General features: G+C 56.4%; 1 protein-coding gene across 3 annotated transcripts in view; it reads left to right on the forward strand.

Annotated features, from left to right (window-relative positions):
- Positions 1 to 9,380, forward strand: part of SLC25A25 (solute carrier family 25 member 25) — a 32,970-nt gene extending 23,590 nt beyond the window's left edge. For all 3 annotated transcript variants that reach the window (XM_077768288.1, XM_077768289.1, XM_077768290.1), the window contains exons 2-10: positions 2,267 to 2,393; positions 2,475 to 2,562; positions 3,494 to 3,605; positions 4,770 to 4,928; positions 5,888 to 6,040; positions 6,329 to 6,436; positions 6,536 to 6,703; positions 7,277 to 7,427; positions 7,492 to 9,380. In XM_077768288.1, coding sequence (XP_077624414.1) covers positions 2,267 to 2,393; positions 2,475 to 2,562; positions 3,494 to 3,605; positions 4,770 to 4,928; positions 5,888 to 6,040; positions 6,329 to 6,436; positions 6,536 to 6,703; positions 7,277 to 7,427; positions 7,492 to 7,676 — 1,251 coding nt within the window. In that variant the 3' untranslated portion in view covers positions 7,677 to 9,380. The remainder of the gene's footprint in view (positions 1 to 2,266; positions 2,394 to 2,474; positions 2,563 to 3,493; positions 3,606 to 4,769; positions 4,929 to 5,887; positions 6,041 to 6,328; positions 6,437 to 6,535; positions 6,704 to 7,276; positions 7,428 to 7,491) is intronic.
- Positions 9,381 to 17,299: the final 7,919 nt, after the last annotated feature.

The following is a 17,299-nucleotide window of genomic DNA, read 5'->3' on the forward strand; positions in this document are numbered from 1 at the left end:
CGGGGAAAGAATGTCTGAAATGTGCAAGTTCTTGCCGCTGTAGCTGGGAAAGGGCTATGTCACGTCATGGGAATGACTGGCTTTCATGTGACTTCCAAGGAAGGCTGGAATTACAGGGAAGATACTTGTGGGAGATGGAAAGGAATTCTCTTGCCGGGAGTGGGGGGTGGGGGTATAGTTCCGGAGAAGTACAGGGCCGGGAAGGGGGGGGGGCACAGCCCACGTGGAAGGAGGAATGGATAGGCAGAGAGGCTCCGGTTGGAGGCCCAGGAGTTGGAAGTCAAGTTACAGAGGTCGGAGCTGGGGGTGCTGTGTCCCGGGAAGGGGGAGACTTCCCTTGGGAGCAGGGAGGCAGCAGAAATCATTGCATTTTAAAGGTGGGGAAATGGCTCTGGCGCCCGTGGGGGGTCCCTTGCCTCCTGAAGGGGCACCCCGACTTCTCTGTTAGTCAGATCTCATGCTGTTCCTTCGGTGCTTCTGATGGTGTGCCAGGGGTGGATATGCCTAGCATATCCTAGGAAGGAGCCAGAAAGTAGGCCCAGTGGTTCTGAGGTACAACCAAGGACTTTGAAAATAGCTTGGAATCAGCTGCCATGAACACAGCCTTGGGTTTTCTGTATTACGGGGCACCCACCACACCAAGGCATGTGGATTGCGTTGGTGGCAGAGCAGCCTAGATACCAAAGCCTCCTAGATTCTATTTCCATTCCTGTCATGAATCTAGACTGATAACCCTATATGTAATTCGTACCATTCTTGGTTGAGCACAAATGTCTGCAGGAAGTTAACTCCAGATAACAGATAAAATATGTACCAGCATCTGTCTCACATTCCAGCCACACCCCCAGAGTTGTTCTTTGGATCATGTTAGGTGACATGGTATCTGTCCAGGCCTCCTCCTAGCACCCTTAGTGGCTGAGCAGTCACAGAGAGCCATCAGGTGGTTCAGAGAGTGACTCTGATTGTAATTGTTGGAGGGCACTAGCTCGCCAGTGGTCCATCCATTTCCTGACCCATCGGCTCAGAGACTTTTAAAGCTGTATTGGTTTGTGAAGAGTGAATGAATTTCTCACTGAGAGAATTGGGCAACACAGGAAGACCATAGCCATGTTCCTTTGGGAATTCTCAGTCTAGATTTTGGGGTGTTGCTGGGTTGCAGTGACTCATGCGTGTCCCCCACCTTCTTGAGATTAAGTTTTAGGGCGGCAGCAGGATCTCTAGGGAGGTGGCTCTGAAGTCCCAGCAGGCCCAGCTTGAATCCCGCCCACCACTTCCCTAGCTGTGTGACCTTGGCTAAATTACTTAACCTCCCTGAGCTTCTGTTTCCTTCTTTGTAAAACTGGAGGGGGGCGGGATATGACTGTACCTGCCTCCTAGAGCTTCTTGAGAGGATTCAGCAGGTCACCAGAAGCAAAGCATTTAGCAGGCCCTGCAGCACAGGCCTAGTGCTCGCTTGTTTGGGGAGAATTTCCAGGGGCCGAGCATCCAAAACCAACGGCCCCTGCCGATCGAGGCTCAGCCCTGAGGGCAGGCGCAGAGTGCTGTTAAGGAGCAGGGTCTCTTCAAGCCTTCTCGGGTCCGTAAGAAAAGCTGGCCTGCCTTTCGGTACCTGGTTGAGGGAGCTGAGGTCAGTTATGTCACCTGGGATCAGAGCCCGGCAGGGCCAGCAAGCCCAAGTCCAAGAATAGTTCCCCTGGCCCTTACCAGAGTCCCCTGGCAGCACGTCGCCAAGCAGGCATGCGTGGGGGCCAGCTCTGCCCCATACTTTACCCTGGTCACCCATTTGTTCTTGGACCAGTGCCACTTTTGGGGATAAAAAGCAGGCTGCCGCGTTGCTGGTGGCCTCCGGAGCGCCCAGGGCTGTCCCCACATTTGGGCAGAGAGCATGCCTGGTGCCAGGGCCAGTGCTGCACAGGGGAGCCAGGCGGCTGGCCCTGGGGTACAACAAGGTAGCTTTCGGGACACTGGGGATGAGAAGGTGCCAAGCCCGCCACTGTGGGCCCTTTTGGAAGGGCTTCTCCTGAGTGTATTCTTTCCTCTTTGCTTGTGAAGGAAGTGCAGTGGGCTCCTGCCTGGGTTCTGGCCAGCGCCCCTGGGGATCCAAGTAGTGGCTCTGGAAGTCGAGCAGGGGGGAGCATCTCGAGTCCTTGGGGCCACCTCCGTTCTGTTCGTGGGCTGGCACAGTGGTTTCCTGGGGATGGGGCGCTGTGAGGGACAAGGAAAAACCTAGCACACGAGCTCATGGACAGAACCTTCTGTTTTGTAGAAAATTGTGCAAGCTGGAGATAAAGACCTCGATGGGCAGCTGGACTTTGAAGAATTTGTCCATTATCTGCAAGATCATGAGAAGAAGCTGAGGCTGGTGTTCAAGAGTTTGGACAAGAAGAATGACGGTGAGTGTCCCGTGGCTGCCCCAGGTCTTGGGCCTCTCTCTCGCACTCGGACCCCAGCTAGAGCCTCTTGTGTTGTTGCAGGACGGATCGACGCTCAGGAGATCATGCAGTCCCTGCGGGACCTGGGGGTCAAGATCTCCGAACAGCAGGCAGAGAAAATTCTCAAGAGGTGAGCGCTTAGTCAGCCTCTGCATTTGGTTTAACGACGGTGTGACAAAAGAAAGGCGTTCTTGGACTGACTCCGTGGTGCCCTTCACTGTACTGACCCTGTTTCTCTGAACTTTGGCTTCTGGCGGTTTGACGTGAGCCACAGGTAGCCCCTCCCCAAGAGCCGCTGCTTCCCAGGTTCCAGGCCAGGGTCACAAATCACTTGGAGGTGTGCCGGCTCACTGGTGGTCCGTGAAGAGAAAGGACTAGTTGGGGGTGTTTCAAGTGGGTGAAAGGTGAGCCCTGCCTGGCGGGGAAGGGGCTCAGACAGCCTGTTTAGGGTGGACTTCTTCCTGAGAAGGCCCACTTTTCTCCACCCTATCTTCGGAACAGCGGGGAGCCCTGGCCCTAGGGGGGTAGCGTTAGTGGCTCAGCCAGGAAGTCACGCAGGTTTGCATTAGGAGCGGCTTCCTGTCCTGCCTACACCTCTTTCCAGATCCCTGGGGCCGGAAGTGGCTGGTCAGGGCCAGCCGCCTCTCATCTGGCTCCCCGGGCGTTTGTGCCGTGATGTGTGTCTGCTTCACTAACATCTGCTCCGAGCACTTATCTGTGTTTCTCCTCTCTCCTCTGCATCCTCCTTTGTCTGTCTGTCAGAATTCGAACGGGCCACTTCTGGGGCCCTGTCACCTAGTAAGTATCCGTGTCACCCTGGTGACTGCCTCCCTCCTTGACCTATGTGCCTGATCGTAACGGGGTTCTTGGGGGCCATGGTGTTCCCCATTTTTGTGCCAAGTGGGGCGAGGAGCCACCTCGCCTCTTCACTGGGGCAGAGGCCCCTCCCGTGGGTTCGTCAGTGGCCCTGCGCCCGCCCCTGGCTCACCTGAGGGGGGGGGGTGCAGCTGGCACACGGGGCCTGTTTACCAGGGGGAACCGACCGTGCGTGTGTCTTGCAGCATGGACAAAAACGGCACGATGACCATCGACTGGAATGAGTGGAGAGACTACCACCTTCTGCATCCTGTGGAAAACATCCCCGAGATCATCCTGTACTGGAAGCATTCCACGGTGAGTCCCTTGTCCCCCGAGGCGCCTTCTGCCCCGTCCATTCATGGGCCCCATCCCGGCGTGGGGATGAGAGCGGGCTTTTGGCTTGCCTCTTGCTCAACACGAGACTGTCCACTCCTCCAGCAGCTCCCCGGAGCCCTCCACGTGCACCCTCCGTTCCCACGCTCTGGCCACCCCGACCGTTTCCTAGACACAGGCTCCCTCTGCCGGGGGTGCCCTGGTGCCCCACACGCCGCCTGTTCTTCAGGGTCCACTCCAAACACCCCTTCCCCGATCTGGCCTGTTCTCCCAAAGCCCGCATGCGCCTCGGGCAGCGGAAGCACGGTACAGAGAACCAACACAGAGCCGTTGAGTGTCTTCCCCCACGTCCCCACTCTCTGTGCCCTTTCTCTCTGCCTAAAGAAAACGTCCCCACGGTCCTATACATGCTATTCCTTCACTCCTGTCAGCGCTGCTGCTCAGAAAGACCTGCACCTCCCTAGTCCTGGCCACGTTGATGCCCTGCCTGCAAGCCTCTTCGTTGGGGGTGCCCCTCTGATCTGTCTCCCACTGGGTCCAGGTCAGGGCCTCACCCTCAGGGCGTGCCTGGCTCTCGTTGGGGGAAGTTGGGTGCCTGGCTCCAGGCGTCAGAGCAGAGCTGGCGCGGACTAGGCAGGGTGCCGCCCAGGAGAGAGGCCGTTACGCAGGCACCACAACCCCTCTGATATTTGCTGAGGCCCTTGCACAATGTTCTGCCAGCATGATCTGGTTACACATCGGGTTTCAGAAGAATTTTTACCCCTGACTTGACCCTTTCAGTGCAGGCGGTGTGGTGATCCTCAGCTGAAATGCCTTTGTAAGTCATTCTTGCAGGAGCCAGGGGGCAGGGTCTGAAACGCCGTCCAAGTGGTTTTATAACTGCTTTCTTCCAGCTGCGCTCTCAGATTCTGTCCCCGGGCCTCTGCACCGCTCTGACAGGGATCGGAGCTGTGCCACCTTCACACAGGGAAGGGGGAGGGGCGCGCCAGTCTCCGACCCTGGGCACCTTGGCATTCTCACCATCTGTGCGGCCCCTTGGGCTCAGCCCTTCTAGATGGTGGAAGCTCGTGGGCCTAGCTGTCTGCCAGCAGCTTGGCCACGAGCATCAGGAGCCTGCTCATTTTATCTTGTGGGTCTTCCTTGCAGATCTTTGATGTGGGTGAGAATCTGACGGTCCCCGATGAATTCACAGTGGAGGAGAGGCAGACAGGGATGTGGTGGAGACACCTCGTGGCCGGAGGCGGGGCAGGGGCTGTGTCCAGGACTTGCACGGCACCCCTGGACAGACTCAAGGTGCTCATGCAGGTACGTGGGGGCGTGGGCCTCGGACTACCTGGTTCCTCGGTGGGTGGGTTTCCCCTCCTTCGTGTAACCCTCTTTGGCTTAGAGTTTTCTTTTTTTTTTTTTTTTTTATTAGAGAGAGAGAGAGGCAGCGTGAGCAGGGGAGGGTCAGAGAGAGAGGAAGATACAGAATCTGAAACAGACTCCAGGCTCTGAGCTGTCAGCACAGAGCCTGACGCAGGTCTTGAACCCACGCACCACGAGATTGTGACCTGAGCCGAAGTCGGACACTTAACCGACTGAGCCCCCCAGGCGCTCCTGGCTTAGAGTTTTCTAACCCAATAAATTAGATTGCAATTACTGCTCAGAGAAGGGCAACAGAAGATCCAGATCGAGGTACCTTTTTGCACATAGCTTATCTCATTTTATCTGGGGCAGGAAGCCAGGGGTCACGTTTCAGGCCGAGATGAGGGCAGGTGAAGCCACCGAGAGCCGGGTGTGACAGAAACCTGTTTCCTTAGGCACGTCTTATGTAGACACCCTACAGGGTTCGGATAAGCAGACCCCTACCTGGCCCAGACACCTTTACCTTGGCCGAGCGCCCGACTCCATGTCCGCAGGGCAGAGATAAGCTAGGCCCATGTCAGGGACAGGGTTGCAAAATCAACCAGCATGAGGACGCCCTGTTGGACTTCGGTGTCGCCTGAATGTGGCCAGTCAGCTGTTCGTCCCCTTGCTTGTGTGCTGATGCTTGTGTTTCTGAGCCTGCTCAGAAAAGGTGCCATCCTTTCCCCACCCTCCCCCGCCCCCACTTGCCCTCCTGAGCCAGCATTGGTTCGAAGCCTGTTAAATGCGAACTCCCTTCTTGTGCCCAAGTGGAGAGGCGGAATGGTTTGGGGAGAAGAGCTTTAGGGACTCCCCCCATCCTCACAGCTGTGACTCGGCCGCAGGATTCTTTCTGAGCGCTTGTCCTTCCCTCTCAGGTCCACGCTTCCCGCAGCAACAACATGTGCATTGTGGGTGGGTTCACCCAGATGATCCGAGAAGGTGGGGCCAGATCCCTCTGGCGGGGCAACGGCATCAACGTCCTCAAAATCGCCCCGGAGTCGGCCATCAAATTCATGGCCTACGAACAGGTGAGGACCCGGCTTCCCTGGGCTGAGGTCCCCGCCCTGCTGATGCCCTGGAACTTGGAGCCAGTCACTGTACCCGGGGGACAGCAGGGCGAGGCAGGTGACTGGGTCCGGCCCCCATCCTGCTGCCAGCTCCACTGTGGTTCAGGTTCTTCTATTTCTGGGCAGTGTCAGAGGTGCCAGGGACACCGAGTCGTGGTTACACTTGGCTGGCTCTGGGAGGAACGGGGTGGGGCAGGGGCCGGCGCGCCAGGCTCCGGGGTGCATCAGTCCGTTTGCTCTCTGTTCTAGATCAAGCGCCTCGTGGGGAGTGACCAGGAGACTCTGAGGATCCACGAGCGGCTTGTGGCGGGTTCCTTGGCTGGGGCCATCGCGCAGAGCAGCATCTATCCAATGGAGGTGAGGCCCGCGTTGGTCTTAGAGCGAATAGCATGCGTGGGGCGGAGGGTGAGGAGTGGGCCGTGCTCACGCTCCCGTCGTTCCTTTTGGGTTCTGCAGGTTCTGAAGACCCGGATGGCCCTGCGCAAGACAGGCCAGTACTCGGGCATGCTGGACTGTGCCAGGAAGATCCTTGCCAGAGAGGGGGTGGCCGCCTTCTACAAAGGCTACGTTCCCAACATGCTGGGGATCATCCCCTACGCCGGGATCGACCTGGCCGTGTACGAGGTGAGGCCCTGGGCGGCTCAGGCCCCTTGAACCGGCAGCAGATAGTCGGAGACCCCTCGTAGCCAGGCCCCCGCCCATTGTCACGCTTCCCGAAAGATGCTGGGGGTGGTGGCGACAAAGAACAGCAGTGTCCCCTCCCAGACTCATCAAGTCATTGCAAGGGTCTCCTGTCACACTACAGCCCCCAGGTCCTACACCCTTAGGGGTTCAGTGGGCAGATTGCCAGGGCACATCGCCACGGGGGTCTGCCACGCCCCCGGCGGCCTTTGGGCTACACGAGTCAGGCGCCCTGTGGGGGGGAGGGGCTATGGCCCCTGCGTCACCCCCGCTCCCAGTCCTATCCAGGAGTCCCCAGAGACGAAGGGCAGGCTGGCCGGGAGGTCAGCAAGCCTCTGGCCGAGCGAATCGGGTTACAGTAGCCTCGAGGACCCCATGTGACCAGGAAATGCCTCCTGTGTGGATCCAATATCTGGGCCCCCACCCCTAGCAGCCCTGTCCCTCATGGCCTCACAAGCTCTCTTTGTGAGGCCCATAGTCACTCCGGCTCATCCCTGCTCACCTGCCCCCTTCCAGACGCTCAAGAACGCCTGGCTGCAGCGCTACGCGGTAAACAGCGCGGACCCCGGCGTGTTTGTGCTCCTGGCCTGTGGCACCATGTCCAGCACCTGCGGTCAGCTGGCCAGCTACCCACTGGCCCTGGTCAGAACCCGGATGCAGGCCCAAGGTAATGCCNCTCAGGCTCCAGGGAGGACCTGGCGAGCCTCTGATGGGTGCCTCTCTTGCTACAGCCTCCATCGAGGGCGCCCCGGAGGTGACCATGAGCAGCCTCTTCAGACACATCCTGCGGACCGAGGGCGCCTTTGGCCTGTACCGGGGGCTGGCCCCCAACTTCATGAAGGTGATCCCGGCCGTGAGCATCAGCTACGTGGTTTACGAGAACCTGAAGATCACCCTGGGCGTGCAGTCGCGGTGATGGGACAGGGGGTGTGACCCCGCCTCGCTCGGCGGACTCCCGGATCCTGGGCCTGTGGCCCCAGGATGTGTAGCCATCTCATTCTGTGAATGTGCCAACACTAAGCTGACCGAAGCCCAGCTGTGAAAAGCCTGGGGTGTGCCCGCTGGGGAGTGGGGGTAGGCCCGGCAGGCCCACCGGCCGTGTCCCGCTGACCCCGGCCGACTGTCAGGTCCGCTCCGGGGGCCAGCCGGACACAGGCACGCACACACAGGGACAGGACGCTTCCTGCGGTGCCTGCCACACAGCAGGGTTCGGAGCCGGCTCGGTTCTTCCATCTCGCAGCCAGACCGCCAGCCGCAGGCCCTGCTGCCCAGCCTGCTGGGCGTCCACCCCGTGCCCGCCCGCCTGCCTTCCTTGCTGCTGTGTTAACATGTCCAGAGGAGGGCTGCCGGCCCACGCCCATGTCCCTGCTCACTCCTCTCCCCTCAGTTTGTGGGGACCTCGCACCCTGGCTTCGCGGCCCACGGTGTCCCCTCTGGCTAGGTTGTGCTGGGGAAGAGGGAGGAGTCTGGCTTTTGTGCTCACCCTCCTCTGAGCCCTGCTGTTGGCTTCAGAGCTCCCCACGGCGGGCACCTGGATGTGCGAGTGCATGCAGGGGGCAAGGTCATGCCCCGCCACTGGCCGCCTGGCATCCTGGCGCATGGCTTCACGGAAGGCAAGTGCTGGGTCCCGCGACGCAGAAGGCCTCTGCTCCTGCTGCCGGGGTGTCCTGGGGCTCTGAGCTGGCCCCAGACTCTGTCAGGACTGGCACCAGCTCAGAACCAACTCCCCATCCCCTTCTCTGGAGGGAGAGCCGTGAGGCATCACGGGGCTGCAGGAAGTGGGGCCGCTGCCCGGGGTCCAAGCGTCCTGGGGAGAGAAGGAAAAGGTTCTTAAAGGCCTTAATTATGTATCGTTGGGAAAAGGGTTTTGTTCAGAAGGACACGCTGGACAAATGTGCAAGTTCTGTGCTTCCAGAGGGAAGGCAGACGGGGTCGAAAGCCTGGCCGACTGCATTAAAGTCTGTTTCTGACGCCCCCTGGGGATTCGTGTCCAATCCCAATCGGGGCAAAGTGGGACCAGCCTCACATTCCACCGGTGCAAGTGTCACACTGCTTGGAGCCTATTTATTTCATATTTATTTGAACAGAGTTATGTCCTAACTATTTTTATAGATTTGTTTAATTAATAGTCTGTCATTTTCAAGTTCATATTGTATTCATATTTATGTTCGTGGTTGATTGTACCTTCCCAGCACCCTCCAGGTGGGGTGGGGAGAGGAAGGAGGGGCCATGGGAGTGACCTTTCCCGCCACTGGCCACACTGACGTCAAGTCTGTCCAAAGAAATTCCTCAGAACTGGCAACAGAGGAAAGGTCAGGGCGGGAGGGCCCTGGTCATGGGGAGGTGGCCTCTGGCAGGTTGGAGCGGGGCTTGCACCCGGAAGCCTTAGGATCTGAGGGTTTGGCCGGGGGCAGGAAGAGTGGCAGAAGTCCCCATTCCGTTGAACGTGGAAGTCCAAATCATTTCTTGGACTTTGAGGATCTCTTGATCCTTTAGACTGACAAGGCGCCCAGGGGCCTATCACTGTGAGTTTGGGGTGGGGGCTCCAGGAGAGGGCGGCCAGCTCCCCGCCCCCACCTGTGAAGTGGGCTCCCCCCCTCCCAGGCCCCCTTCCCCCCNTCACACAGTCGCGCTTCCATTCCACCAGAATGGCCTGGTGAGGACAATTCAAATAGGATGCAAAGATCAATGCAAAAATTATTGTTTTATCTAAATCTAGTGATAACTGGAATTTGTGAGAAAGCCAATTAAGACAGAATTGGAAGTTGTCATTTAAAGCAGCGTTCTAATAAAGTTGTTTCAAAGCTGATGACGGAGCCATGTGGTTTTTTGGGTAGGGGCTTGGGTGGGGGAGGGGGGCAATCGCGTGTCAGAGAATGAATCCATCTTTCTCATCAGAGGAAATAAAGCTAGCCTCCCTGGGCTTCTTGGAGGCACTCTCTCTTTAAAACGGGTGTTTGTTGGATTAGGGGTGCTCCACGCAGGTCACCAGAGCCCCCTGGGTGGTGAGCCTGAGGTTTCTTCCTTAGGCCTCCTTGGGGGGGTGGGGTCTGTCTTGAGCAGAGCTGGCCCCTCCCTAGGCCGGAGCCCCTCCAGCCGCTGCGGTGCCACCGTCCACTGCCACGTCTGTCCCTGCCCACCGGCACACTCAGACCTTGTGGGGCCCTGCCTGATACCTTGATTCTCTTTCTGCCTGTCTCCCTTCCTGGGAGAGGGGGAGGCCCCCTGGGGCACAGGGTGCGTTTGCAGCATCATCACCAGCACTTAAGACTGCCTAGTGCCATTTTCATTAAATAACTATCCACACTCTGTCCCTTGATCCCTCCCAGCAGCTTGGGGACTCCATGGGGGGGGGGGGCATTCAGAGGCTGTAGGGAAGCACGGAAGTGTGCCCATGTTTGGAACTGGTATATACCACTTGTACTGGGTTGATTGGATAGCACCCCCTCCCCAAGTTCATGTCCCCTGGGGACCTCAGGATGTCACTATTTGGAAATAGGACTTCTACGGATGCAATCAAGTTAAAATGAAGTTGAACTGGATTGCGGTGGGGGTGCCGGGGTGGCTCAGTCGGATAAGCGTCAGACTTCAGCTCGGGTCATGATCTCACAGTTTGTAGGTTCGAGTCCCGTATTGGGCTCTGTGCTGACAGCTCAGAGCCTGGAGCCTGCTTCGGATTCTGTGTCTCCCTCTCTGTGCCTCCCCCGCTCGCACTCCGTCTCTCTTTCAAAAATAAACATTAGAAAACTTTGTTAAATTTTATTTTAAAAAACTGGATTACAGTGAGCCCCAAGTCCAATGTGTGATGTCTTTATAGAACAGGGGAATTTGGACAGACATGCCCGGAAGAGGGAAAAGACCGTGTGACCACAGGGCATGCATCTACCAGCCAAGAAACGCCAAGGATCGCAGGGGGCCACCCAAAGCAGGGAGAGTGGCCGGTGGTGTTCTCCCTCAGATCGTCCAGAAGGACCCAACCCTGCCAGCAGCTGAATCCCAGACTCCGGGCCTCCTGAACTATGAGAGAATGAATTTTTGTTTGGGGTCATTCGAGTGTGCGGTGATCTGTGGACAGCAGCTAGGAAACGAATATGGCACTGCTTCAGCTGTTCACTGCCAGGGTAACGGGCACATACCATTTCCTGACCACCGGGTCTTGCGAAGTGGGTCCCTTCACCCCGAACCTGCTCTCCCAACCGAGTGTTCCATAGTGCAGTAGGCAGAAATATGCCCCCTCCCAAAGATGTCCCTGTCCTAATCCCCACACCCTGTGAATTAGGTTACACTGCACAGGACAATGGAGGTTGCTAATCAGCTGACCTTAAAATAGAGAGATTATCCTGAATTATCCAAATGGGGCAGCAGGGAGAGCCAGGGAGACCGCGGGGGAAGAAGGCCTCAGCCCAAGGTTGCTGTCAAGGCCACGAGTCAAGAAATGTGGGCGGCCCCCGGAGCTGGAAGAGGCAAGGAATGAGTTCTCCACCAAGGGTCTCCAGGAGGAACAGTGCCCTGCTGACGCCTTGACACCTTGATTTTAGCCCAGTAAGAGGCATTTCAGACTCCTGGCCTCCAGAACTGTAAGATAATAGTTTTATATTGGTTAAATCATTACGTCTGTGCTAATTTGTTACAGCAGCAACAGGGAACAAATAAACTTGCTTAGTTCTGAACTTCCTTCATCTTGGCTGAGAAGAGCTGCCCCCCACCCCCTGCCCCTAGGTTGGGGTTTACAACCAGCTGGCACCTTGGGGGTGGAGGATGTCGGGGATCGCACGGAGGAGGAGCACCTCAGGATCCAAGATGGGATGGGCTCTGGCCTAGCCCCTGACCCATCCGAGGAGGCAGCTGGCACTGACCCCTCAGCCGCACCCAGTCGGGGACTGGCAGACCCCTCCTGCCCCTCCAGGCAGAGCCCGATGGGGGGCTTGAACCTATAAACTGTGAGATCATGACCTGAGCTGAAGTTGGATGCTTAGCCGACTGAGCCACCCCAGCGCCCCCACCATAATCCAGGAAGCCCAGACACTGCGGGGCCCTCTCAGGCACTCAGGTCTCTGGGGACGGCATCCAGGCACCTACTTGGACGTGAGGTTAGGGCCAGAGAGCCTGGAGCAGTCTGGGGACCGGGGGCGTGGGAGCTGCAGAAAGCCTGCCTGACTTTCCACGGTAGACAGCGGGACAGTGGAAAGCCCTGCCCTGGGTTGGCCCAGCCGTGGCCTTGGGCGAGTCCCACCACCTCTCTGGGCCTGTTTGTCCATTAGATGAAGAGAGTGCCTGGGAGGACTCTTAGAAAGCTGGGGAGGGGGGTGCCTGACTGGCTCGGTCAGTGGAGTGTGTGAGTCTTGATCTCAGGGCTGTGGGTTCAAGCCCCACGTCGGGTGCAGAAATTACTTAAGAATCAAATCTTGGGCACCTGGGTGTCAGGTCATGATCTCACCGTCCGTGAGTTCAAGCCCTGCCTCCGGTGAGCTCAAGCTGGACTTCTGGTGAGCCCAAGCCCCACTTCAGGTGAGCTTGAGCCCCGCTTTGAGTGAACACGAGGCCTGTTTCTTTCTCTCTGTGTCCCTCATAGGATACTCTCTCTTCCTCTCTCTCTCTACCCTTGCTAACTTGTGCCCTCCCTCTCTCTCTCTAAAAAAAAAAACAAATCTTTTAAAAAATGAGACAAATTATAAAACTAAAATTAGGATGTTGGGGCGCCTGGGTGGCTTAGTCGGTTAAGCATCCGACTTTCGCTTAGGTCATGATCTCGCGGTTCGTGGGTCCGAGTCCTGCGTCAGGCTCTGTGCTGACTGCCAGCTCAGAGCCTGGAGCCTGTTTCAGTCTGTGACTCCCTCTCTCTCTGACCCTCCCCTGCTTACGCTGTCTCTCTCTCTCTCTTAGAAATAAATAAAAAACATTAAAAAAAATTTTAAAAAAAACTAAAATTAGGATGAAATTTAACATTGTCAATTACACTCAAATTTTAAAAATACTCATTTTTTAAATTTTTTATTTGAGAGAGTGTGCATGTGCACTGGTTGGGGGAGGGTCAGAGTGAGAGAGAGACTCTCCAGCAAGTTCCAGGCTCAGCTCAGAGCCTGATGCAGGCTCATTTCCACAACCCTGGGATCATGACCTGAGCTAAAATCAAGTCAGATGCTAAACTGACTGAGCCACCCAGGCTCCCCTAATGATAATTTTTTTAAAAAATATTTATTTTTGAGAAAGACAGAGAGAGAGAGAGTACAAGCAAGCGAGGGACAGAGAGAATTCCAGAGAGACTGAGAGTGCAGAGCCCAATGCGGGGCTCAAACTCATGAACTGTGAGATCATGACCTGAGCCGAAACCAAGAGTTGGATGCTTAACCGACTGAGATACTCAGGTGCCCCAATAATAATCTTTTGAAAAGGAAGTTGAAATTAGGGGGTCTGGGTGGCTCAATCAGTTAAGTGTCCAACTTTGGCTCAGGTCATGACCTCACAGTTTGTGAGTTTGAGCCCCGCATCGGGCTCTGTGCTGACAGCTCGGAGCCTGGAACCTGTTTTGGATTCTGTGTCTCCCTCTTTTTCTGCCCCTTTCCTGCTCTTGTGCATCCCCTCTCTCTCTCTCTCTCTCTCTCAAAAACAAACATTTTAAAAAATTAAAGAAAAAAAGGAAGTTGAAAGAGATCAGAAAAAGAAAAGGCTGGTCCTTAAACAACAGCTCCCCTTCCCGAGCCAGAAAGCCAAACACACAGTAAGTAACTCCCTCAACACTGGTCATTCTGCCTCCAGTGTCGAGGCTCATGCAGGCCTGGGGCCTCCGGCAGCTGAAGAAACTCAACCTGGGGGGAGGGTGGGGGTTGTCATTTGTGCTGCAGGACCTGGGGACTCCTCTTCCCGTCTCCCTCCTGAAGCTAGACAGGCCCTTCCACCTCTAATCCTGAGGGCACAGCTGGGCCACTGTACACACAGGACTTAGCCCTCGGCGGTGTTATGAGGTGTTGCTGCCGCCCTGACCCCATTTTACAGATGAGGAAACCAAGGCTGGAGGAAAAGTGACTTGCCCAAGGCCTCACCGTGATTAGGTGACAGGGCCTCAAATGTATGTCAGCCGCCCCCTGGGCTCTTCTGGGGCTGCCAGTCAGGAGCCCACGGGACAGAGACCACGCTGTGACCCACCCGTGGGGACTTTCACTCAGGAGAAGGCGCCTTTGCCTCGCCTCAGACAGGTGGCACCGGGTCCCTGGTTACCCTCCTGAGCCTGGAGGCCACCGAGACTCTGGGATGCGTTGGGCAGGCCTGTGCTTAAATCCTGGCACCTGGCGATATGATCTTGGGCAAATCCCATGCCTCCCTGAGCCTCAGTTTCCTCACAAGCAAGGTGGGCACAGAACCTTCCTGACGGCTCAGAGTGGGAAGGAACTTGTCTGGGTTCATACAAAGGGTACTGTTGAAGTGAGATTCAAACCAGCCATGTTCTCAACTTTGGCTCCCGGCCAGGGCCAGGCCGCCCCCATCCCGATCTCGCTGGTCTGAGCAGGTTGGAATGTAGGGGAGGGGAGAGGGGAGCACCTGTGTGCTGGGCCCAGCTGTCCAGGCGTGGACCTTGGTCCCTGCCCTCCAGGGCTGACGGGGAAGCCGGAGCAGACCAGCCGGGTCTGGTCACACTGGCTGGAAAGGCTGGCCAGGGCTGGCTACGAAGGGCCCACAGGAGGGACACAACGGGCCAAGTCAGGTGAGAACCAAGGATGAGGAAACTGAGGCCAGGGAGGGCCAGAGGCCCGCTGCAGTTCCCCCAGGGAGGCAAGACTGAGCTGGCCTCCCGCTCGGAGCTTCTTGGAACCGAAGTTGGCGGGGACGGCCACCCGGGAGTCATGTCGTCTGGCCATGTGCCCATCAATACGGCCCCTTATCTGCCCATAGCAGTTGTGGATGCTGAAGAGAGAGGGGGCTGGCTCCACCCCTGCTGGCCAGGGCGGGGCGCCCCCTCGGCACCACGGAGCCCAGCCCCACCCCTCAGTTCCCAGAGGTGACGGGACAAGGGACTTGTCCCTTGGTCACTAGGTCACTAGGCTCCTCCCAGTAGCCGATTCTCTTCCCCGGCCACACTGGCTTGTAGCCTGTGTATTTGCTGCTGCAAAGTGCCACAGAGTGGTGTCTTATGACAGATTAATCTCCTCTATTCTCTCACAGTTCTGGAGGCTTGGAAGTCCGAACTCCATTTCTTTGGCTCAAATCAAGGCGTCCGCGGGGCCGGTTCCTTCTGGAGGCTCCGGAGGAGAGTCTGCTTCTCGGTTCCTTCAGGCTCCGGAGGCGTCGGCATCCCGGGGCTCGTCACCCTTTCTCGAATGCCCCCCAGCCTCAGCTTCCGTCTCCTCACCTCTTCTGTCACACCTCCCTCTTACAGGACACTTGTGATGATGGTACCTTTAAGGCCCAATCCGAAGGCCCCATCCAGAAAGATCCCTTCATCTCAAAATCATTAATTTAATCATATTTATAAATTCCCTTGAGCGCATGAGGTAACAGTCACAGGTTTCCTGGGAGGAAGCCCAGACACACTTGGGGACCATTACTCAATCCACCACGCTGCTCCCCCACTGCAAACCTTGTGCCTTTAGACCCTTCTGCCTCTCACACCTCAAAATCCTTCCCGTTCGACTGGTGAAGTAAGTTGGGGACCAGTCGTTCCATGGCACATGGCTACCGTGGAAAACCTCACAGTCATCAGACTTGGTAAAGGGAGAGCAGTTACTGTTCCGGAATGTTCACGATCTGAATCTTTACTTAAAAAAAGGACAAACTTGGAGCGCCCAGGTGGCTCAGTCGGTTAACTGTCCCAGCTCAGGTCAGGATCTCACAGTCAGTGAGTTCGAAACCCACGTCAGGCTCTGTGCTGACAGCTAGCTCAGAGCCTGGAGCCTGCTTCGGATTCTGTGTCTCCCTCTTTCTCTGACCTCCCCTGCTCACACTGTCTCTCTCTCTCTCTCTCTCTCAGAAATAAAAAACATTAAAAATTTTTTTTAAATTTTATCTATGCCTGTGTGTGTATATACACACCTATGCACTATATGTGGGCTACATAAAAAATTATCTAGAAGGCTGTCCTCCAAAAATTTTTTGATTGATCATATCTCTAGGTTGGTGGGACCATGAATAATTAATATCATCTTTTTGCTTATCTGAAAGTTCTATTTATGTACAATAAACATTATTTGCATGATCAAAGTGAAATTTTAAAATTTAACGGTGTAACAAACAAAGAAGCAAGCTGGAATCCTCCTGATTCTTGAAGCCCCAGCTGTGGTTCGTCCTCCCCAGAGAGCTCCCTGACTCCCAGGGCAGAAGGATCTCGCTGTTCTCACGACCCGTCTCTTCTTCCTTCCTGGAGCTCTGGACCTAAAAGCCCGGTTGGGAACAGAGCAGGGAGTGTGCTCTGAGGACAACAGACCCCACCGGCTGCATAAAACGCCCATCACACGTCAGCTGTGCACACCGACCCCGTGTAGTGTTCTCATTTCCAACCACATCAACCCCATGAAGGTTAACTGACCTCTGAGGGCTTGCCCAAGGTCACAGTAGGTAGTGACAGGGTTCCCACCTCAGGCCTTCTGCTGCCGTCAAGGCCACAGGGCATATGCCCTGATCTGAGCATGCCCCAAATGAGGCAGAGGTTCTTGGCTTGGGGCCCTGTCCTCTGAGGTGTGGCTTTTCCTGTCTGCCCATTTTCGGACCCTTACCTGGTAAGCGACCATCCAGACAAGAGATGCGATTCTGAAGTTGGTCACAAGGTGGCAGCATGAGGCCCATGTTTCACATCCTCTACTGCCCTCTGGTGGTCATGGGGAAATACACCCAGGGGCTGGCCAAGGAGCATTTGGGGAAACTGAGGCAGGGTTGTCAAAGGCAGTGGATACTCAGTGAAAGAAACATGCTCAGTTGGTGTCCCATGGTGGCCCTGAGTTGACTGGCCGTTCTTCAGCCCCAGTCACAGGAAACAGGTCTAGCTACTGTAGTCCTTGGCCTTTTTAAAAATTTTTTTTAATGTTTTATTTATTTCTAGGAGAGAGAGAGAGAGAGAGACAGCATGAGCAGGGGAGGGTCAGAGAGAGAGGGGGAGTCACAGACTCTGAAACAGGCTCCAGGCTCTGAGCCGGCAGTCAGCACAGAGCCCGACGCGGGGCCCGAACCCACGAACCGCGAGATCATGACCTAAGCGAAAGTCGGACGCTTAACCGACTAAGCCACCCAGGCGCCCCGTCCTTGGCCTTTTCATCAAGGTGACCAGTCAGTGGAGGAGGGTGTGGAGGGTGCCGGTGGATGCCTTTGTGCCGGCACCAGCCCCAGGGAAAAAGCCCCAGTAATGTCCCTGTCCCCAGCACGCCTCTGCCACCAACCATATCCTCCTCTGCGAAACACGGAGACAGAAAAAAATATCTGAATCCATGAAAACAGGGAGAAGGTAGCTGGTAGCCGGGACCTGGCCTGCACCTGGGCCCCCTTGGCCAGACCAGGCCTCAAGTGGGGAAACCGAGGCCAGAGACAATCCTCTGGCTGAGCAGGAGAGAAGGGGCA

This window comes from Crocuta crocuta, unplaced genomic scaffold (assembly GCF_008692635.1).
Source record: "Crocuta crocuta isolate KB4526 unplaced genomic scaffold, BGI_CrCroc_1.0 scaffold35, whole genome shotgun sequence".
NCBI classification, from domain to species: Eukaryota; Metazoa; Chordata; class Mammalia; order Carnivora; family Hyaenidae; genus Crocuta; species Crocuta crocuta.